Consider the following 23,896-nt stretch of genomic DNA (forward strand, 5'->3'; position numbering starts at 1 on the left):
GTAATGGTCTAAATTCTCTGGTGGCATAAATTGATGCAATTCTGTTGAAATCAAGGACGGAATTTGGTTCAGTATTTCTATCTGTGACTTTTATTTGTGACTTATATGTGCCATTGGTCTTGAACTCTTAAAAATGCATGATAATATATTAATTTGGGTAATTTGATCCTAGAAAAAATACCAGTTTAATATCTTAAATGCTGAAGAAATTGATTTTATTCACAGTGACTAGTGTTCCAAAAGTTTAATGCAGATTTCTCGCCTTACTTCCTAACCTCTTCCCATCTAGCTGTCTGAAAGCCATTCGTGTGCTACAGAAGAACGGCCATGTCCCAAGTGATCCTGCTCTCTTTAAGTCGTATGCTGAATATGGACACTTTGTGGACATCCGAATAGCAGCACTGGAAGCAGTTGTTGATTACACAAAAGGTATTTTAAAACTATTTTATCATTTCATAGAACTCATCTAACTGAAAGCCTTAATAAGTAACCTCAGTAATGTGAGGTAGAATAGCTTTCCATTTAAAGGGGCTGTGAATCAGGAGAGCAGCTGATCTATCCATTCAGGTGAACTTGAGGTTGCTAATAAAACTTTGTCCTAGACAGCAGGAGTTCTATGAAGTGGGGTAAGTATTGCTTTTTCAGTCTCTCAGATTGAAATATGCCTCCTGGAATGTGTTATGCACAGTATAGTAGGCAATGACAAAAAGTGCTGGTGACTTCCCTTAAATACCAATTTTTTCAAGATGAGAATGATTTATGTTAAGAGGATGTTTCCTAATGCAGCCTTATCTATCCAACCAAAGTTTGTTTTTGTTAATTTTGCTTTCCTTCCTTACTGGTGATTTATAATTTGCCACTTACAGGCAATTCAAGGATATTCATTTCCAGTCTGAGGTTGAATTTGGCTGGATGTTTGGTTGTCTGTGGTTTCCCAGTGCTTTATGTGGTTTATTTATGACATGTTTCCATTTTGGAGATTTGTTTTTATTTGTTTTTATTTTTATTTAAAGTGTCTATAACAGGTTTGAGGTAAGGATTCTTCCCAACTTCTAAAATAAGAAAATTACACTTGTTATTTGAATTTAAACTTCAGCATTGGCAAACGTACTATTGGAAATTAATATGTTAAGGATTTAAGCTTTATAAAATGCATACATGCAGTACAAGTATATTCTGTTCAGTAGTTGGTACAGCTGGTGTTTTTGTCTTGCTTTGCACAGTGGATTTGTGGTAGTTCTAATGTCTGAAAACAGGGGTGTTAAACATGCAGCCCGTGGGCTGGATCACCTGGTCTGCAGCCTCAGTAGGGGACTTTCCCTTGGCAGTAGCCAAACTCTTGGATGAAACCTGTGGTACTGGATTCCTAGTAGCACCGTGGTTTGTTCTTGCACTGGCAGCCACAGTGCTGCTGGGCTTACAGCACCGTGGCTCTTGCCTGGGTGCTTGGCTGCAGCCCAGGAACAAGTTGTGTTCAGTTCCCATGGTGCGGCTGGGGCTTCAATGCTGCGGTTCTTACCTGGGTTCTTGGCTACCAAGCTGGCGAGAGCTGCGGCTCTGGAGTTTCACCAGCTTGTTCCTGCATCAGCAGCCAAAGGCCCGTGTGAACCCCAGCAGCCCTGTGGGCAGAAGCTCAGTGCCACAGTTTGTCCCTGCAGCTGCAGCCAAACCCCCAGGTGTGAGACCTGTGGTGTTGGAGCCCCAGGCTGCTGGCAGACATTCATTTTAAGGCATGATGGGAATCTAATCCCTGATCTCAACAGTCATCCCTTCTGCCATGCTGAATGTGTATGGCAGGACGTGAGATTTTGGGATCGGATTAGATTTCAATTGCACCTTACTTGCTAGTGCAGTGGGAGCCTAGGATCGTGATCTTAGGTCCCCCTTGCACTAGCTTGTTGAAACCCAGCTACCCACAATCAGCTGATTGTCAGTTGGGGCTGAGGACTGAACCAGGATTTACAACTAGCCCCAGTCCAGTTCCTGGCCCCAGCTGACAAGCAGCTGGTTGTCAAAACCCCAGCCGGAGGGCACACCTAGTTTTAATTTATCCTTGGAGTCCCCAAGCTCCAAGATGTATAAAACCAGGTGTGCTGCCCAGCTGGATGGCACATGGGGTTTTTACAGATCCCAGTGCATGGGGATGAGTAAAAACCATGTGTGCCATCCAGCTGGGTGACCTACGTGGTTTTATATGTTCCAGCACGTAGGGACCTCAGGATAAAGCTATTGCAGCCTGATCCCAGGGTCCCTATATCTGGGGGTGGGAGCGGGGCATGAGCAAAAACCATAAATGGGGGTTTCATAGGTCCTGGTGCGCAGGACCCCAGGTTCAGGCCGCAGCAGCCTGAACCGTACTTGGGACAGGTGAGCTGGCAAGAGCCACTGCACTGGAGCCCCAGTAGTACCTCAGGAAGAAGCCCAACACTGCGGCTTGTCATTGCTGCTGCAGCCAAGCAGATGGGGGAGAGCCACTGTGGTAGAGCGCCAACAGGAAGAAGCCTATTGCACCATTGTTCATTACCGTGGTGGCAGTCAAGTGCCCATGTTGCTGCATTTGTTGCATAGCATTAGCCAAGCACCTCTGAACCAGGCCTCTTCCCATCAGGTCCCAGGTCATCTGGAGCAAGCACCATGTGGGCTGGATCTTGCAGAGGGAGGGGGTTGTTGGGCCTGATCCAGCTGGTAGGGTTAGCCACATGCTACTCATCTGGTCCAATCCTGCACCCCTCCTCTGGCCCATGGGACCAGTTGAGTTTGACACTCCTGTTTCAAGAGTTATCCTTACCCAAGTGAAAGGGTGCCTGAAGTGCTGCCTCTGCCAACAGAAGGGTGGCATCATGGTGGCTCAAAGTCTCTCACTTATTCCTTTTCAAATGATGTTTCATTTTGGAAGAGTAATAGAATTTTTTTCTGTCATAACCCTGATTTTGCTTCCATGGGGTACCTTCACAACATTTTACTTCCTCATTTGTTTCTGACTGGAGCATTCACAAGTGTTATTCCCATACAATCTACTCAAGGAAAAGCATGGTACAGGTTCGGAAAGAATGTAAAATTTCTCTTTTGAAATGGTGTCTAAGCGACCTTCATGCCATTCCATCTGAAGTCTGTAGTCTGTGGTGAGGTGGACAAAAGAATGGAAAAGTTTATCTTAGGAGACCTGGTGTCTGAGGGAATTTATGGCCACCTCCAAGACTGAACCTCCTGGCAGAAAGGCCAGAGAGGTTTTGGTGGAAGAAATGCACAGAATATCATTCTAGTCTTCAGTCAGTCATGTTCACCAAACATTTAAGAATAGATCTGCAATTATCCACAGACGCTGTTCAGCGTGCCTTCCAGCGATACCCAGAGAAGACTCAGAACTGCTTCTTGTTTTCTTCTGTGCATCTTTCCCTTCCTGTTTCTTTTATGCTTCCCACTACTTTTCCTCTTCAGTGAGGAGTACTAATAATGGAAAGGCTGTTGGCAAATGAAAAGCTCATTCACTAATTCATTTTTCTTGTAATCTCAACTGATGCATCCCACCAAGTGAGAAGACAAACCAATGGAAATATTTTCTCATCATTTTTTTTATATTTGTTCAGTAACATTTATAGCTAATGATTGAATTAGTAAGACAGTTTTTCAAGTGATTGTTAGATGGGTAGGACTGGAGGAGTTTCCCTTAGATCACTGTTTCTCAACTGATGGGTCACGACCCAAAAGTGGGTCACAGGAATATTTGAAAGGGTTGCGAGCAAGTCCCCAGAAAAGCTTGTGAAAGCACAGGTTTCCCCTTGCTGCCTGGCAGTTTTAGCCTGCAAGCAGCTGCTTCGAGTAGCTGGAAGCAGCGGGCGCATGTGAGTGCGCACACAGACGGATGTGGCCAGCATAAAGCGAGGCTAAGTCATGGGAGAAGCCCCAGCCTCTGGGCGCAGGTAAGTATGGAGAGCGGGGATTGGAAGTCCAGGGGGCTCTCTGGAGGGCTGTGGGCGTCAGGGGGTGTGTGCGAGTACATGCCTGCTGGCACTAGGCACAATGACCTGGCATGAGGCTGTGCCAGAGTTGGGGAAGAAGGCGCCTGGCCCTACACTGGGGGAAGGAGGTGGGCAGGGGCGTCGTTCCTAGCAGGGAGCTGCGTTCTTGGGCTGGCAGCATGGGGCAGTGCCCATACACCCATGGGCCCACACTCGCTGTTCATGCTCCGGCCCAAATGGGATGGGGGCAGCTGGGGACCCCCTCCAACAGGGCTGGGGGGTGCAGGGGACTGCATATTGGGAGTGAGGGGCACCAGCAGGGCCAGGGGCCTGTGGCTTATGGGTTGGAGGGGCCAGCAAGGCCAGGGGGCCTGTGTCTTGGGGGTTGGGGGTGCTAGCGATGCCTGGGAGCTATGGCTTGGGTGTGAGGGGCACCAGCAGGGAGGGGGGGAGCAGGGGACTGTGGGTTGGGCACTGGCAGGGCCAGGGGGTGCGAGTTGGGACAAGCCATCGATCTTGACAAATGGGTCTCAGTATAAAAAAGGCTGAGAGCCACTGCCTTAGAGCACCAGAGCCACCCTAATCCTGTGCATACAGGAAGGCAAAACTTCATCCAGAAAGATAAGTTGACTGATGTTTGCATGTTTTCAACAACAAGAAAAGCCTGTCTTTTTGGGGTCTGTTATTTTTTGTACGGACTCTTGGGGCAGGGATACCAGCATATGGTTGTCTCGCTGCATCTTCAAAAGAGCACTCTTCTTAAAACTGATGAAGTTATAAACTTTCGTTGTTTAATAATAATAGGAGGGAGCTGGGGCACTAAGGTACACAGTACAGCTAGCCTGGAGGTTGCAAGGTCTAGGCCATAGCAGAAATGCTCATGGTGCGGCTTGTTAAGACTCCAGTGAATCTGTGGATTTTGGTAAATGCCTTGTCCCAAGCCCATGAAAAGGAAAGGTAATAATAGGGATATTTTGAGATATAATAACGTATCTTAAAAGTCAGTTTGTAAGTACTGGGACAGTTGAGCTAAATGTTTAAAAACGACCAGCACTGATTCACTTTTTTTAGTTTGTATTTGGTAGGTGTTTATATTTGACTTAGTATAGCTAGGCCTGTTGAGTACTCAGTTGTACAGTCACTTGCGTGTGCATAAGAAGAAACCAATGCAGCTGAACAAATATTCTTAATTATTTATTAGGGATGTAAGAGGTTAAATGTTTAAATGATCAGTATATTTATATCGGTAATGCATTACTGGTTAATATTTAGCATGGAACACAGTCCTGCAGGAAAGGGAAGCGGTGTGGTGCCTCAGGAACCAGAAGGCAGCTGGGCTGGCAGGCAGGAGGAAGGGAGGAGCAAGGAGGAGGGGAGGGGTGAGGGGGGACTAGTATCCATAGCTAGTCTTCTCTCTCCCAGCACCCCTGCAGCTGCAGTGGGCTGGAAAAGCCCCTTGCCGGCTGCTGCTGCCCATGACTTCACACTGAGTGCGTTGTCTGGTGGGACTTGCCATTGCCCCTTTCCCTCCTGCCCTGTCAAAGGCCCCAGGGAGCAGCTCTCAGCAGCAGCTGTGTCTGTGGGTCTGTGCACAGCCTCCTGGTGGGCTGCTCTAGGCAGGCAGCTGTAGCCCCTCCTACTGCAGCGGGTGGGACAGTGTAGGCACTGGCCCTGGGGCTCTGCACCCCACAGCCAGGACTGGACATGTGTTATAGGTTTAACCAGTATAATTAGAGGAGGTTAAATGGTAACATTTAAAATTATATTTACATCCTTATTATCTAGTTTCATGAAAGCTGAGGGAAATTTAGGCCTTCAATTTGTCAAGCCGAGATCGACATACTACTAAACTTTTAAATTCTTGTCATTTGAGACACCTGCTTTGGAAAAACAATCTTATTAACTGTTACATTTGCCAGAGATCTGGGGTTCTACCTCTTTTACAAGTCTTAAAAAAACCAAAACAAAACAAAAAATGTACTGTAGCAAAGGCCAAACTTGTCCTTACTCCCTAAGCTGGTGTTTAGTCACCATGTACATTTCAACAGCAAGTTAAAGCATCCGAGATCTTTAAAGCTTTCAATCACAAGAGGCTTTAGGAAATAGAATAGACTTGTGTTAGGAAATAGAGTAGACCTTTTTTTTTTTTTTTGTTACCTGAAAGCATCCATGTAAACCTGGTTTCAGAGGGTGTATCCAAACAAGTGCATTTCCCTGGGAACAAATTGCAGTGGCATACAGCGGTGCTGCTGCCACTTTTCCCCGGGGAATGTCTATGCATGTGCTGTCTGGTACGCGGCAGATTTGCCCTGGGTGGGGGTAGGGGAGGCTGAGGCCAGCACCTGGGCTGGCCCCTTCAGCCTTATCTGGGGACCTCCCAGGACCCCAGTGGTAGCAGTCCAGCAGCAGGGAGCCTGGCCAGCAGCTGGAATGGGTCTCTGGCTGGCCAGGCTCCAGTTTTGGGCAGTGTGTGCTGCCACCATGTGTGCTGCCCTGCTTTTTTGTAGTGCTGGTTTTTTTGACCCCAGGATCTTCCAGAGTGTCCACTTAACAATAAAAGGGTATTTGCAAAACTTGCTGTGATGCTCAGTCTTGCAATTTAAGTTTACAATTTGAAGTACTCAGCAACGTTGTATTCGTGCTGCTTAGCTTTATTTTTTTCAAAGGAATGACTGAGACGTTCTTATAAATATATTAAAGTTAAATAGCATTATTTCATCAATTTGCTTCTGTATTATTCTTTCATAGTAAGACAAAAAATGATACCTTTCAATTAAGCAAGATTTATTTATTTTTTTGGCCACAAAGCTGTTTTCATATGGAAATGCTCCATTTATCCTCTATGCCAGTTTAGACAGTTTTTAAGTGGAGTGTTCAGGCTATGAGCAGAGAGCTAGTGAATGTTGAATTAAACGATATTATAATTCAAAATAATGGAGCCACTGTCTACTTAACATACTAAGATGAAAGCAACCAACTATATTTTTATAATGTTGGTTTTAGCTAGAGTAACCTCTCACAAAACTTAATGTATGATTAATATCAAGATTTTCCTTTTTAGACTACTATTGTGTTTTATTCACTTTTAAAAATGTGTAAAATTATGAATGGGTAATATTGAAAACTGAATAATTTGCGTTCCTTTAAATAATTAGATAGTGATAACTTTACATGTACCACTAACAGTAATATGCAGAGACACGGATTTATTTTTATTCCAGTATTCCCAAACTTTTTGGACAATAGTCAGTCCAAACAGTTCCTCATCAATTGTTGTATACACTTGTTAAAGTTTTCATTTGGAGAGGCGTGAATTGATCCACTAGCTGCTGGTTTGATTTTGATATATTCCAGTCATGCCTGCAGCTACAGATCATTTCTGCATAGCATGTATAAAATAATTTCTGGAGTATTCTCTTCTTTTTCCTTCAGTTATTTCTAGGTGGTATTAACAGTTCATTAAAAAAATTTCTTTCTAGTTGATAGGAGCTATGAGGAACTACAGTGGCTACTTACTATGGTTCAGAATGACCCTGTGCCTTACGTAAGGTTAGTATCTCTATAAATAAGTCAGCATTTTTCACTAGTATTAGAATTGCTATGCAAGTGTTCTTAGGGCATGTTTTACAATGGGTTATCTAACTATATTAACTAGATAGTAAATCTGTTTTCTTTCCTTTAAAATTCTATGGACATTTCTGTGTACATTTGTTTCAATTTTTCTTTGTTTTTCAATTATTAATCAATTTTTTGGTGTGTATAGTAATTTATGTTTACTGAAGTGTTTTAAATTATTTATCCATTCATGATGTAAGAAGACAAATTAATCACATTTCATTGTCAGATTAAATAATTTAAGTCTTTGCTTTTTTGTCTGTCTAAAATGTCTATCGATAGACTTTCCTACATAAAGTTAATGCACCCAGATATCATATTGATCTGTATCATACAGCAAAAGGATTTTTGTATCTTTTAAAAAAGCACTTGGAACAGAATGGACATTATTATGTTCGGTCACCAAGGAGTGTAAAACAATTGTTAGACTGTAGATGGGGTGGAAGGATAACAAGTGAAAATGTTGTGGATTTATTGATAATTTTTCCTGTTTTGTTTCAACTTTGCTCAAGCCAATGAGAGACTCTAAATATTTTGGCACAGGTAGTGACAGCCTCTGAATACTGGAGTTAATCTTCATCACTTTTCTCTTAATGTCTTTTTTGGGGGGACCAATACTGATGTGTCTGTCTCTAAAAGAATATATATTCATATCTTCCATTTCAACATTTCACTGGTCTTGTACAAATAGTTATGAATTTGTTCTGGGAATGTATGATCTGAAGGAAATGATTTACTATTTGAGGTTAAGTAATTGACAGCTTCAGTTGAGGAAGCAAATGATCTTGAGGTATGGTCAGTTCTCATTTATAATTTTTAAAAATCCCATTTCAAATGCATCATGCTTTTCATGTTATGTTTCACATTTAAAAAAATAAGTCCTTAAAACACTTAGGTTTTTTTCTGTTCTCATGTTGTAAAGACCAATAAGTAAGTAAGTGCAGAGGGACAGTAGTGAAAGTTTCTGTTCCCAAATTGTTTTGAATCTTTTATTTATTTATTTATTTATTTTTTTTGCCTACTACATTCTATCGTAGTGACTCAGAGGCATTGCATGCATCGGTATAACATTTTCAGACTGTAGCATAATTTCCAACTTGACAGTTTCCCTTTAAAAGAATTTAAAATAATTAAATGTTTACTGGAACTTGCCATATCATTCCCTTACCATAACTTCTTGTCCTTGTGAAAACCTACGAATAGCCATCCTGGACACATTGTGTATAGGCATTTAGTTTCTCCTGGAAGAGTTGCTGCTCTCCCAAGAGAAACATAACTATACAGATGTTCAGGTTTTTTGGCCCCAAAAGAAATGGCCACTCCAGGGTTAGGGTCAGAAATTACACACAAACTGGTATAGTTCAAATCTGTAACACAACAGAAGTTCAGTGCGTATAAACTGCTTTCCAAATGGCTGAAACCAGTTGAAGATAAACCTGGATGGATGAAGCATCAGACTTAACTGATTTAGGCTAAATCAGTTTTTTGAACTTCTGACCCAGATCCCCTCCAGATTCAAATTAACTCTGTCTCCCAGCATCCCAGGATGCTTTACACCTCCTCTACAAACCCCCTTCACAGGGTGGGTGGGATAGCTTTGGCTCAAGCTGTCTGCTCCAGCTGATCAGGGAGGCATGCTCTAGCACTCCTGGCTTCTGGCCTGGGCTGCTGCAGGCATGTGGCTGCATTTCTGGAATTAAAAGTGTATGTCTGTTCACTTGCTTATTGGTTCAATCTAAGCAGCTCAGACTCACCTACAAAGATTGAATTGGTTCAGCCTCAGACTTTTTGACTGTCTGTACTTAGTCCAGGAAAAAACAACCTGAAAACAATCGGGGTTGAATCATTCCCAGCAAAGTTTCTCCTGGAAGAGTGAATGTCCATATACATTTTAAAAGTTAGGCACAAGAAGTGAATGTGTATACATCTATAAACAAAGACAGACCTGAAAGGAATAAAGAGAAGCTCACAAATTTTAGACTTTTAGAAGAAAGCCTGCAAGGTAGTAAAAACTGTAGTGTTCTAAAGAGGCTTAAAAACGGTGCAATTCATTTTAATTTAAAAAACCTTTCATTTCTCCTTTAGGCATAAGATTTTGGAAATGTTGACAAAGAATCCACCATTTACGAAGAATATGGAGTCTCCCTTGTGCAATGAAGCCTTAGTAGATCAGCTTTGGAAACTTATGAATTCAGGTTGAGTGTCTTCTCTATTTAAAAATAAAAAAAGGATAATATTCCAATGGATCTCTTTAAAGTAATTAAGTGAGCTTTCTTCTTTAGATTTTCTTGTTAGAAACTTAAAAATTAGTCTTTCCATGCACATGAATGTAGGGCAACCCCAAAATATAAGGTTTTTTTCAGCTTCCTGTTTCTCTCCATCCTTTGTGATTTATTTGGTTGTGGCAGTGCACATCTGGCATGGATAGCAATGTGATAGGATTCTTTTTTACAAGTCTTCAGAGAAAAAGTTTTGTCAAATGTTGTAAAACACAGAGGTGGCACCTAGTTTCATCTTATACTGCTATTTTTCATATTGTTGTTTTTCTATTATGAAATTGGTTCTCCTGGGTGTAATATTCTTATTTAGAACTTCTAAATGAATCCTTTATTTTTTGCATTCAAATTATTTAAATATCTCAAATTTTCATTAGATTAATAAGGTCTTCTATTAGTTGTACCACAAAAGAGAATAAAAATGAGAAAAATAAATGTTAGGATTTCTGTGGATAATGGAACTGTTTTTATTTACTGTTAGTTGCTTTTTGTAAGTTTTAGTAAGTTTTTAGTTACTTTTGCTTTGTTTGACTAGTAAAAATTGTAATGGGGGAAGGGTTTTTATCCTTACCATTAACATGTTGTTCATTAGTGAGGCAGTTCTATCTAGTGCTGGCAAACTATGCTTTAACATTTGGCATCTTGCTATGCAGATTACATGTAAACGTGTTTATAGTCTTTTCGGTCATTGAGAGCTGACTGTTCTCTTTGCATTGTTATTTTTAGTGTTTGAAAGTTTACAGCTACACTCTAGGGGTTGAAGTGGGAAGACTACTAGTAGTTCAGTTGTGTAGAATTTGCCAAATGTCAGATTCAGGAAATAAACAATTCTGATGTTCCCACCAGAGAATTTGTGTTCCCTTTTTCTCAAAAGAAGAGCACGTGTTCTGTATTACTTATACCCATTACCCCTTTTTGCCATTTCTAAATAACATATATGTTATCATCATGATTTCTGGGGGGTTTAAGCACTTAAATCTGTGCGCATTACGATGGCGTTCTACTCTAATTTTATATTTTGTAAGGGCTAATTGTAAAGTCATAGAATGCCAATAAAAATATTTGTTAAAGCAAGATGAATTAGTAATCCATCCTCTTTTAAGGCGGTGTGGTTCTAAAATTGATTTTTTTACATTTAAAACTTAAAATAAGAACCTAATGGTTCCTCCCCAGCACCTCCCTTGAATCCTTTGTGTTTAATTATTTGGATTTTTGACATACAGAAAACTAATATTGTTTAGAGTTCCTAAGAGTGCAGTGATAGTATGGATTTACAGTGGTTCAGATGTTCATCAACTAGTAGGTATTTAAACTTAACAAATCTGCCGTCCTGCTATGTAAAGAAGGGACAGTTGCAAATGGAAAATCAGCATTATTTTCTCAGAAGTTTATCTAACCAAAATAGTTGGGTAAATTCTGTGATGTAAACTATACTGACCTTTTAATATCACAAAGCATATTTGTAGTTTAGTGTTTTTTAATTCAGGAGAACACTTTTTTTTTTTCTTCTTCAGTTTATAAGTTGACTGTCTAAATAAATTTCCTAAGTAGGGTATAGCATAGGCAGATACCAGAGTTTCTAGCTATAGACTTAACTAACTGTTAGGGCTGTGTGAAGCTTCGATTGCTGATTCGATTTGGCGGAGATTCAACCCAATTTGGTGGCCGAATCTCTGAATCCGAATCGAATTGGAAGACCCTTTTAAACTCTCTGAATCGATTTGGCGAGATTCACTGCTTCGGACATAGATGTAGCTTTAAATTTTTTTCTATATACCTCAGAGTACCAGGTGGCTCGTGATCACTGAGATGGTGGGGCAGATGGAGCGTTATACAGGAGCGCAGGGGGGCCCCAGTGCGCTCGGTGGTAGACCCAGAAGTACTTGCAGTCCACTTCCAGGTCTGCTGCGGAGTGCAGGGGGACCCTGCCCCCACCCCCAGCTCAGCGACTTGTGCCTCCTGGGTCTGGGGGGGTACTGGCATCTTCTGTTCTTGTGTGGGGAATGTAGGAATGAAAGGTTGCATTTCAGACCCCTTTTCCCTGGGCTGAACAGACGCATGTCATTTTAAAAAGTACATGTAGACTTGTAATAAGGGAAAGATGATTGTCATATAATGCAAAAAATGCTGTGCAGGAGACAAGGTACGGTGAAGTAGAAACATCAGGTTTTAAAATTAGGATGGTCTGTATAGCAAAACGAATCACCAAGTTTTGTTGGTGCTATGGGATAAAAATGAGTGGCTCAGGATATAGTCTGGTTTGGTAAAAAATGTTAAGCTTCTTTCATGGGTATAGGTTGGGCTAGATGTATACTGTATACATATCTGTATACTGTATACAGTATCTGTAAATACTGTATTTACTCACATTTATGATAACCCCCAATAATTAGATTCGGTATATGGAAAACTTCTAAATTTGTTATAATTTTCCAGGTATAGAATCTGATTATTGGAGGGTTGTCTTAAACTTGTCCTCCCCCATGGCTACAGCAGAGAAAGCGGTGGCTGGGGCCATTGCTCTCTGCCTTCTTCATTTCTTCATCCTGCTTCCCCCCTCCCCGCCTTAGCTCCTCACAGTCTATGCCCCTTCCCTCAACCGCTCCCCACAGTTTCTGCCTCCCAACACCTCTTACTGTTAGACACTGCTTGGACTGTGTTCCCTGCTGCTCACAGAGCATAGCATGTGAAAGCACAGCCCTTGCCAGGCCATGCATCAGCGACAGCTCTGCTGATTGGCTGGGTAGAGGATGGAGTTTCCCTGTACTCTGTGTGAGGGAGGGAATTCAGCCCTAGCTGGAGCTGAGCTGTACCTGATAGTAAGAGGTGGGGGCAGGGAAGAGGGCAAGGGCAGAAGCTGCAGAGGGTAGGACCCAGGAGGCTGCTGTGAGTCTGATTTCTGGCCCTAACCCTTCCCTCCCTTCCCATCCCCACTGGCTTTGTACACAAATTTAAAATCAGGAACTTTTTCCCCACATGGTGATTAGGGGTTCATCTTGGATTCATGTAAATATGGTATATGTATAATGTATTAGTGTGAACCTACACACATGCCCGCTCATTTGTATGAGCATGTGTTCGTGTGTATGTTCATATAGATCAGGGAGTAGTCTGGGAAGGTAACACTCAGTGGGTTTTTTTTCATGCGACCCAGTTTTAAATCCAGCCCTTCTTGGCAAATTCATACCTTCTGGCTGGTTTGTTAAAGGTAGCATTCCACTTAATATCTCAGTTTAGATTTTAGTCAAAGATGTTATCAATGTTGTCAGTGGAAATTAGTATCGCATTTATTTTTGTTAATATTTGGTATTATTTGACAATTTCTGCTATGAAACCCAGTGATGCCATTTCACGGTGAGATTGGGCCCTATTGTGCTAAACATTGTATAAATGCATTGAAAGATATGGTTTCTTCCCCAACCATTTTACACTCTTTATTAAAAAAGAACATACAACAGAAGAGAATAACAATCAACAAAAAGGAGGAAGGATGAGAACAATATGCAGTTTTATAGCTAGAAAAACTAATGGCTTAATTGACTGTAGTTTACTTTGACAACTCTTTTTTGGTAGAATATTTCTGCATGTTGAATATATTCCCTTTATTTTCAGGTACTTCACATGACTGGAGGTTACGATGTGGTGCTGTAGACCTGTACTTCACCCTTTTTGGCCTTAGTAGACCTTCCTGTTTGCCATTACCAGAGCTTGGACTGGTCCTTAATCTGAAAGAAAAGAAAGCTGTACTTAATCCAACCATCATTCCTGAATCAGTGGCAAACAATCAGGAACCTGTCATCAGTGCTAACAATGGACAGTCGATGGGGTTTCAGAGCACTGTAAGCACCATCTGCCCACGTACATCTCACCCTCCTCTGAATCATTCTTCTGGCCCATTGTATTGTATATTGATTTCAAATTTCTTGTCTTTTAGCATATTTAATCATGACCGTTTTATTCTGTGATGGCATTGTCTGTTATATTTGTAGAGGCCCCTACGGCTGTTTCTCACCTCTCTGCCTTTTTTTCTAGTGCAAGAAATGATCTTCATGTTTGTCCCAGAATTTAATATATTCTTTTCATGTGGATTCTTAGTAAAATCTCACTTCTTTTATGTAACTTGCAAAAAGTAAACATCACAAGGGGTAATACTTGATGCTGTGATGTAAAGATTTTTGATGGCATTAGATTTGCTACAGGGGGCACTACCCAGAATCAAGTCTAAAAAAGCTATATGAGTTTCCAGAAATCTGATATAAACCCTGAGGGCTAAAACTGAGGGGTGTAACTGCCCAGATCCATGCACCATGCAATAGTGCTACACAGTGCAGGAGCAGCACCCAGAGGTTTGGTGATGTGGGGGTGATGTCACTTCCCTTTTTGCTGCTAACACATGCATTGAGCAGTCATTTAAAGACTGATTTTCAGTGACAAAAAAGAGGAGGCAGCATCTCCCTTGCAGCAGGAAACCTCTAACAGCTGCACCTGCACTGTGTGCCTCCTGCTCAGGGCACTGCATCATTGCTCCTCATCTGCCTTCCCAGCTGCTTGAGTGTCCACAAAGAAGATGAGAGGAGTGGGATGGGAACAGGAGGGTGAGGTGCCCCTCTAGCTCCATTCTGCACTCATCCCCTTAGGCAGCACTTGGGCCCTTCCCCCGCACTGTTACACCACTGCAAGCATGTTTCCATTGCCAAGATGAAAGCTTCTTTTCCCAATAATGTAAAGAATTACATTATTACTAGGCCTAGGTGGATATAGGTTCTCAAAGTCATATTTTTTAATTTAAAAAAATCTTCCCCTTGTCTGCTTGTGCTTGAACAAATGTAATTAGGGAGTGGGGGAGGGGATCAACATTAATAGAGAATGAAGAAATAATTTAGACTTATCATTGTTTTTAATAGCAATTAACAGAGGGTGTTTAATAATACCGTATATACCTGAATCCAAGGTGATTTTGAATTTAAGACCCCCCCCCCAATAATTTAGATTTATAATTTTCCATGTATAAAATCTTATTAGTAGAAAGTCATCTTAAATTCACCCCCAACCCACTGCTGTCAGGAAAAGCAGTGGCAGGAGGTGAAGGGCCAGACCCCCACTCCTTGCTTGCCTGTACCTTGTTCTCCAACAACTGCCTGTTCCTACCTAATGCTTGCTTCCTGCTATGCCCCCCCTGCCCCTGCTCCCCACTGCAGTCTGCCTCCCCACCCCCTCTGCCTGCTGCCCAACCTCGCCCCCACAGCCCCTGTCTCGGCCCAGGCCCAGCTCTAGCCCAGCCAGAGAAAAGATGATAGTTCGCAATTGAGCCAGGTTGGGGCTGCAGGGACCAGAGCTGGAGCAGAAGGGAGCAACTGCAGGGGAGGAGAGCAGGGCATGGGGGGGCAGGCACAGGCAAGGTGTTGTGGGGAAAGACTGCAGATTCTCTACCACCACACCTTAGTCTCCCCTGTGTTCTCCCAGCTGCATGGCTCTCCCTTGTCAAATGAGCCATCCTGGTCTGGGGCAGGCAACCTCTCAGTTCTGGCTTCAGCCCTGAGAGTAGTTCCAAAGTCAGAGCTGAACCACTGCCTGCCCCAAGCTGGTACTTGAATCTAAGACTAGGTTTTTCCACCTCATGTGGGGGGAGGGGGGGGCGGCTTCTCATCTCAGATTTGAGTCAATATGTTAAGTTCTAGGGGATAAAAAACATAACTTAGCAGAAGGTAATTTGTTTGTGTGTACAATCACACTGCGTTCTTTCAATTGGGAACTTTTTCTTTTACTTTCTCTGAAGTATATAGGTAATATACTTATGAGTAAAGAGTTCTTAAGTTCAAAGTATTTGGAAACACTGACCAAACAATCTGTAATAAAAAAATTAATCACAATCTTTAATGCACTCCTAATCTTTGGTGTGCAGTTGTGTTCAGATTGTGTGCTCAGTAAGAATGTCACACATACCTGCATTCAAAAATCCATGTTTGTATTTTGTGGTAATCATCAGAGTTGTCCTTTTCTCAGTTTAGCCATTGTCCTGTGCACTGTAAGTTGTTTCTATTTGGTTGGGAAATATGTAGGAGTTTTTGATGAAATCCTATTTACTTGCAGAAAATGTATATTTAGTGGACTGCATTAGTTTCCCTGAATTCAACCATTAGGAATCAAATCAGCAGGATATGTTTTCTTTGCAGGTATTTAGTGCCATTTTCACTGTACTGTCTTGACCCTGGCTTCAGTCCTTTCATCCCATCCTTTTCTTGCCCATTTAGCTAAACCCATCCAAACTAAATTCATCCCTGGAACTAGTTCTCCTTTTGAACTATAAATGGTACAGAAGTTGACTAGCATCTCTCACACACTTTATTCCAAATCATTTTGCAGATTGAATGTTAGACTTAATAATAGAGCATGAAGTGAAATATCCAAGTAAGGATGAAACGGGTTTTGGACATAAAAAAGAATCGAGACCTGGTGCTAGAGCATGCTCAGGTTGATTTGACTGGCTCTGTAGCAGGATACATGCTCTGAAAACAGTTAGCTGAAACTTAATGTCCTGTTAAGTTCTTACAATGCTGGAATCTGCTGTAGGAGGAGGTAAATTGCATGGCTCTTAATGTGGAATAATTAATTCTGGAGAATGTGAAATTATAGCCATTTTACTGGTGTGGGGCACCCTTGATTTAGCAGTGACACAGCTGCTCAATACAGTAGTAGTTAGTTTTAGTGTTTTAAATAAAAGACTACTTCTAAGACTTTAGGCTTTAATAGAAGATGAGGTTTATTTTGTCATGTATATCTGTCTGTACTTTTTTACTTTAGAAATCATGTAGGTAATGCAGTTTTATTTTAAAGCTCTTACACTCTTTTGCTTAGATTCTTAATAATAGGGTAACTCTCCCTCTTTTAAAGAAATGTGACTGATTTCCAAGAGAATATTCCAGGAAAACTAATGATTATGGCCTTTAAAAGCTAACATTTATTTGTTGAATAAATTTAAATCGTTACGGTGAATTACCTTAATTCCTTATTTAGGTCAGAAGCTATCACAATATTCAACTTATTTTGGACTGATGAGGCTCTGTGAGGCCAAGATATATAGAAAGGCTTTTCAGAAGCAGTAAATATTCCTTCCACACCAACAGTACCATGATTGTGTGAAGGGACAGAAGACAGGCCAATGCTAGATATGCAGAGGGAGTAGGGATGGGAGTAAAGAGAAACGTGTGTTTTTCAAAGAGTTTGGCACATCTCCATATAGGGTTTTAAGAGATACTTTTTTCTAGAATCACAGGGAAAACTTTGTTCAAATCACCCACTCAAGAGCTTTCAGCCATTTTGTTGCTTTTACACATAAATATGCTTTTGCTATCCTCTAATTTTCATCTTTAAATGCTGCTTTAGGAGGATGATCATCCTATTAAGGAAACAGCAACCAGTATTTCTAGCCATCAGCAGGGGGTGAAAAGAAAGGCTGATATGCCACTTGGATCCCCGCTGGAACCGGGGCAAATACTAGAGAAGAATGAAGACAGTAAAGTCAAACTCAAAATCAGAGTAAGAAAATGGAAATTGATTTTTCTCTGTTCATAGAGTGGTTAGTATGAAAGTACTGGCTTTTGTTAAGTTTTTAACAGATGTATCCCAACCAAAGGCATCGTGTGTGTATGTGGTTTTTGCCAAGGTAAGCAGAACATTTCCCATCAGATTCCTTATTGCCTGGCAGAGAGTAAAGCTGATAATTAATGTTTTAATGTTCATGCCAATGCTGTTTCACAGTAAGCTAAAAAAAAGGAAGGATACTGACCCTTTTAAATTATATTTCCTTAACTTCTACTAATTTTCAATGCTAAAGTTTACCTCCTTCCTCTAGAAAAATCGGATCTTTTTAGTGCTAATTGAATTAACTATTAATATTCCCTTATTGTATATTTTTTAATTCTGTTTTAGTTCTCAAACTCCCAGGAAGAGGAAGAAGTTGATATGGACACTGTTCACGATAGTCAAGCTTTTATTTACCATCATTTGAACATGCTGGAGAGACCATCAACACCAGGTATGATAATTTATTGGCAAATTACAGTGTAATTTTTCAAATATTGCAGGTGTATTGTTCTTTAGCTTGTTCACCAAATGCAGCATTAGTAAGTGCTTAGGTGTTAACTAATGAAAAGCAAGTACTCAATGGGGTCTATGAGTCTTATATACAGACCAGGATTCATAATTATGCATATAAGTGTGTAGTCCAGTATACATGTTGTATATCTAGGGTGTTTCTCAGTAAGTCAAACGTGACATGAAAGCAGAAAACCCAACTGGAATATTCTAGTCAAATGAAGCAAAAAAAATAAATAAATCTGGAACTTAATAATTTGTTTAAAAAAAGAAAACAACCCCCCCCCATATAGAAGTAAACACTGAAAGTAGTAATGGACCCTATTCAGTGACTGATCTAAATTCTTTATAGCTAGATTAACTTCATTAATAAAGACTGAACTGAGGTGCTTATAGAGGGTGTCAGCCCTTAAAAACTTCCGTTCATGGAAGCTACCTATATATTTCTTGCTCTCAAGGCAGTGATTTAATAGTCTTTGCGAAGTTTTCTTTTTCTCTCTGAACTATTATTTCCTAATCAAATGTTTCTTAAAATTCTAAGTAATAATGTACATTTGCTGGACTTTTCTGTTTTTATCTTTCCTTCTCTAGCATGAATAGAGAAATCCAGTAATAATCAATATTTAGTTTCTCCAATTTTTCTGTCAGTTCCAGGATTTTTATTCTGCTTTGATGGTAAACTCTGCCTTAAAGTTGGTTGGCAAATATTTAAGTATCTTAAGAAAATCTGTTAAGTGCACTAGTTGAAGATTGGAGGGGATGGTAGCATGCAAGTGAGTCTAAACTTAGCTTTTTTAGGGGCGGTTTAAGGTCTCAGTGTCATGGCCAGCCATCTCCCCTACTGCTGTAATGGAAAGCATGGTGCATGCTAGGTAATGTCAGCTTCCACAGAAATGCATAAGAGTATGAAGCTGGTCCATTGAGAGTTAGTATTTATAACTCTTATGCAACGTTTTGCAAAGTTGCTTTATTAGTCTGACACACTTTATGGGATATAAAGTCATAAACAAGAAACATTGCAAAAGTGTGCCAAAATTCTTTACAAATAGGACTTATGGGACTCTATCAGCCAGCTCCATTTTCAAGTGCTGTTCTGTATTAAGTGCGCACTGGGGGTTCAGAATGGGTGAATTCTGAATCAGAGTGGGTTTGGGCCATTTGGCTGCTATTTCTATAGACCTACAACATAGAAGCTACTTTGCAATTCACTTATGTGCTGAATGACCCCTTTACCCTTGCTATAAGCATTCAGCATAATTGAAAAACACTTCATCTTAGTCACTCAGAAGGACAGATATTTTTTCCTTTGACACTACTCAGAACTCACTTTAAAAAATAAAGTCTTTGAAAAACACTGTTTTGAGATAGTTTGGTGTTCATGACATTTTTCTTGTTTTTTCTTCCTTTGCTTTACACTGTTAGGGACAATTTAATTAAAAAAATATTTTATTTCTAATACTTCATCTTTTTCTTTTGGACCTCATTTGATTACAAACAGAAATATGAAATTTTGGGTCAGAAATAAGCAACAGGAGCAGTTAACTTGATGCTTGCTAAGAGTTTTTCATGAAAATATCTCAAATAATAAGCAAATGAGGAAAGACTAAAGACATATAATTGAGGGTTGGAATTGAGATATTTGAGATTTGGGGTCAGAGCTATTACAGAGCTGTTGCTATTTGACAGAGGAAGTATACTTCAGTTCTTGATGATGCTACAGTGGCTTTTGATAGACATGCTAATACAGAGCACCTTAAGATATGAGATGTAATGTCCATATCAGTTCTTCAACCTCCAGTCCATACATACACGGCCTCTCTTCTCACAGTCATGGGCTGTACTTATACCAGCCCCTCTGAAACATTAGGGAATTAGCCACACAATTTTAGCTTTGCAAGTAGCAAGTTTGAGAGAGGAAGTTCATGTTGGCTCTGAATGCTGCCATATCTGTTTGTGATACTCAGCATGCTGCTTCAATTGATTTTTTTTCTGTAGGATAATAAACTGACCTCAAACATTGTTTCATATTATTGTGGCTCTTAGAAAACAAGGAAAATTGTATTTCCTCTGTTATGTTCATGTTTTACAAGCTTTCTACTTTACCTTTTCACCCATAAAGTTGATCCTAAGAGGTCAGGGTTGAAACCTGCCATGAGAATAATAGAGAGCCTTGTAGTATAGCTGCTTATTCTGTGAATAAATAAGATTTCAATTTTAAGATCTGTAATAATGCTATCTTTTAGAATCCTTCATTTAGGAAAAACAGTTTTTAAATGTCTCATTTATATAATTTCTTTATATTGTACAAATCAAAGAAAGAGCTCTAAACATTTTGCAAAAAACTAATTAGAATAAAAAAATATTCAAGCACGTGAAATCTTTTTGCACATAATGTTGGTATGTTAACTACAGCTCCACCTCTTTTGAGGCTCTGAAGTCATGTTAGATCATATTTCTAATATGGAAAACTGATTTTTATTTGCTAATAAATAATCAAAAATGGTGGTAGTTCCACCTCCAGTCTTAAAAAGATCAAAAGAATATCAGGATCAGATTTTATACTCTGCTTAATGTATAGACCAGCTTTTGTATTACCTTCAAGTCTGTAAGTAGTTCCTGTAGTGCACTGCACATGTGAATTTGATGGAATGGGTTGTGTTATGTCCGTTATATCAGGTAGTTCTTTCAATTGGATTAGCTTTTTATATAAGACAAATTTAAAAGATAATTCTGTATTTACTTCAATATTCTGCTCTTCTTATTTTAGTGTATAGCTACATCTTAAATTTGTTTTATATATATGTAGACAAATGCAAAGTGCTGCACCTTGGGAGAAGGAATCCACAGCATACATACAGGCTGGGGAGTTCCCCTCTTGAAAGCACAGAGGCGGAAAGGGATCTCGGAGTCATTATTGACTCCAAGATGAGCATGAGCCGCCAATGCCAGATAGCAGCCGGCAAGGCCAGCCATACCTTGTCATGTATCCAAAGATGCATCTCAAGCCGGTCCAGAGAGGTGATACTCCCCCTCTATGTGACTTTGGTCAGGCCGCAGTTGGAGTACTGCGTCCAGTACTGAGCGCCGCACTTCAAAAGGGATGTGGCCAGCCTGGAGAGGGTTCAGAGGAGGGCCACCAGGTTGGTGAAAGGGCAACAGGACAGGCCCTACGAGGAGAGACTGAAGGACCTGAACCTGTTCAGCCTCAGCGAGAGGAGGCTGAGGGGGGGACCTGGTGGCTGCCTACGAACTCCTCAGGGGAGATCAGCAGCAAATGGGTAGAGCCCTTTTCTCCCCAGCACCACCTGGGGTGACGAGGAACAATGGTAATAAGATGATGGAGAATAGGTTTAGGATAGAGATTAGAAGGCAATATTTTACAGTTAGGGTGGCCAAAATCTGGAACCAACTTCCCAGGGAAGTGGTCCTCGCCCCTACCTTGGGCAAATTCAAGTGGAGGTTGGACGGTCACCTGTCTGGGGTCTTATGAGCCCAGCATTCATTCCTGCCTGTGGCAGGGGGTCAGGTAGATGCTGTGTTCAGGTCCCTCCTACTATAGCTACTATGAAACTATATATAGAGTAAAATCATAATCATGATTCTATATGTCTCAATGATTCCAGACAGTTTTACTCAGTTTACAAGTGAGATTTTTTTTACCCTAACTGACTGCATATTTGACTTCATATATGTCAGTTAAATTGTGCTTTTTTCCGACTCTCATGTAATCACTAATAAAGATTTGTAATTAGAATTTTGACTAGCAATCTTCTGTAATGTGCTAGCCAGAACAGTATCCAGTTCACTTGCTTGGTTGTGTTTTTTCTGAAATGCCAGCAAAAGTGAAAATAACAAAATAAATCAACCCGGTATGAGACTCTGAAAGCATACAAGGAATATTGCTGTTGAGTGACAAGATTAACGTAACTAGTAACACATTAGTTTTTTTCTGACCACAAGGCCACTGAGTAGTTACAGCAGTTATGTTTAGAAAAGGCATACCCTAAACAGTCAGAATTTAGGTTACTGGAAAAACTTTAAATGTTCTCTTGACTTCCTTGCTGTTTTCCAGAGTAATCAGAAATGGAACTGCATACTGCCCACAGGGTAAACCACACTGGTCCATGCGGGTTCCACCTGCAGTCTATTTGGTAGATGCATTAGGCCCATCTAGACACCTAAATAACTTTGACGACCTTGACCGTGGGCACTCGGTTATATTTAGCGACCTTGACTATTTGTGCATGTTTCTCCTAACTCTTGGTTATCACAGATGCTGTAGAGGACATCTGAGGGATGTTTTCAGTTAGACTGTGAAATGTTAATGCATTTGACACTTGTAAACCTTTGAATGGAACAAATATTACAGCAAAGTGTAGAAGAAAAATATCTGACCAGTGGTTTTTAAAACAATACATCCAAGTCTGTAGTGAGAACCATGACACATCTGAATGTATACTGACACTATGGTTGTCAGGAGGAATTCAAGCTGGGATCTGCATTGATCACAACACAAGTCTCTACAGCTGAGCTAACTAAGCTAACTCAGCCGTGAATAAATTACTGGCTGTTATAGTGAACAGTATCACCTGCCAGCATATGAAAATAATATTGACAATGATGTATTCTTGCTTAGCTTTTTCAGTTGGAAATGCTGTGGTTTGTAGCACATTAGTTTTTAATATAAATTATGTAATTGCACACTGTGCATGATATTACGTTTTACCTGGAAAATCCTCACTTCTAGAGTATGTCACCTATTAAGATTTGAGGTTTTGTAATAGATGGCATATCATTGTGGTATCATAGTGAATTACTATGCATGTCTACCTTTCCTCCCAAAATCAGTTCCCCAGAACCAATGGTGTATGTATTAAGTGGGGAAGCTGATTTTCCATCTAGGAAAAATCGGCCTGCTTTGATTCTTTCTTCACAGGACAGTAGCAGTGGCATTACCATTTAGACAGCTGAGGGAGTCATTTGACTTAATAACTCATTGCTCTTCACTCCAGAGATGTTAACAATTATCTCTTCTTTTTAATAGTCTTGATGTTCCATTAATCAAGCTAACCTTTCTTAGGGAAATTTTGTTCTAACTGCTCCTCGTGTCTCCTGTTTCACAGCCCCAAAAGCTCTTTAATTTTTTCAAAACAATAGTGACCCATGGAAACCCGACTTCACGAGCAGTTAGGTTTTCAGCTTTAGTTAAGCAGGAAAAGGGAGGCTGAGTGAGCTGAAGATTAGGATTGTCCCTGCTCTGTTCAGTCATAACTTTGGAAAATCTTTTTTTCCCTTAATTCTGCCTTTTAAAAACAAGGTGCATATTATATTCAAGGGCACACTATATGAGAGAAAATATGGTATTTGATGAATATCTATTTTATCCGTCCTGGTGCAGGGCAGACGGGTCAGAGTGCCCCTAGCTGTGGGGTGAAAGCAGGATGGTTAGGGACTATTTAGAACAGGGGTAGGCAACGTTTTTTGGCCGGAGTGCCAAAAAACACCACAATGCCTACCTTGGAAGGTGCCGGAGTGCCGGCATGGCAAAAAAACAAAATGAGGGCAAGGGGTACATGGCAGGATGCCCTACTTGTGCCCCTGCCCCCCAGCCCTGCTGCCCCTGCCCCACAGCCTGGGCTCTAGCTGCTGGAGCCTGGGTGGCTCCCAGCAGGGCTTGCAGCATCCCAGCTGCCTGCTGGGAGCAGCCCAGGATCCTGTCTGGCAGCAGCTACCCTGAGCAAGGGCCGGCTGCAGCCGAGAGGCTCCAAACAACTGTGCCGGGCTCCCACATGAGCTCCGCACCGGCGCGAGCAGGCGGTGGGGGCGGGGCCTGAGGCAGCGCAGCCCCAGTCTCCCCCCCACTCCTGGCATGGAGGTGGTGAGCCCGGTGCAGCTGTTTGTAGCCAGCCCGGGCTCTGGGCAGCTGCAGCGGGCAGAGGGGAAAAAGATGTG

At 41.0% G+C, this 23,896-nt stretch overlaps 1 protein-coding gene across 4 annotated transcripts in view; it reads left to right on the plus strand.

Moving 5' to 3' along the window:
• The window catches only part of TAF2 (TATA-box binding protein associated factor 2), a 90,455-nt gene that overhangs the window by 56,166 nt on the left and 10,393 nt on the right, over positions 1-23,896 (plus strand). For 3 of the 4 annotated variants that reach the window (XM_025207817.1, XM_025207815.1, XM_025207818.1), the window contains 6 exons: positions 290-429; positions 7,439-7,508; positions 9,660-9,769; positions 13,463-13,689; positions 17,234-17,386; positions 17,780-17,885. In XM_025207817.1, coding sequence (XP_025063602.1) covers positions 290-429; positions 7,439-7,508; positions 9,660-9,769; positions 13,463-13,689; positions 17,234-17,386; positions 17,780-17,885 — 806 coding nt within the window. Of the gene's footprint in view, positions 1-289; positions 430-7,438; positions 7,509-9,659; positions 9,770-13,462; positions 13,690-16,213; positions 16,427-17,233; positions 17,387-17,779; positions 17,886-23,896 lie in introns of those variants that run through there. The other variant, XR_003094810.1, reaches the window with a different exon arrangement.

This window comes from Alligator sinensis, unplaced genomic scaffold (genome assembly GCF_000455745.1).
Source record: "Alligator sinensis unplaced genomic scaffold, ASM45574v1 scaffold895_3, whole genome shotgun sequence".
Classification (NCBI taxonomy): Eukaryota; Metazoa; Chordata; order Crocodylia; family Alligatoridae; genus Alligator; species Alligator sinensis.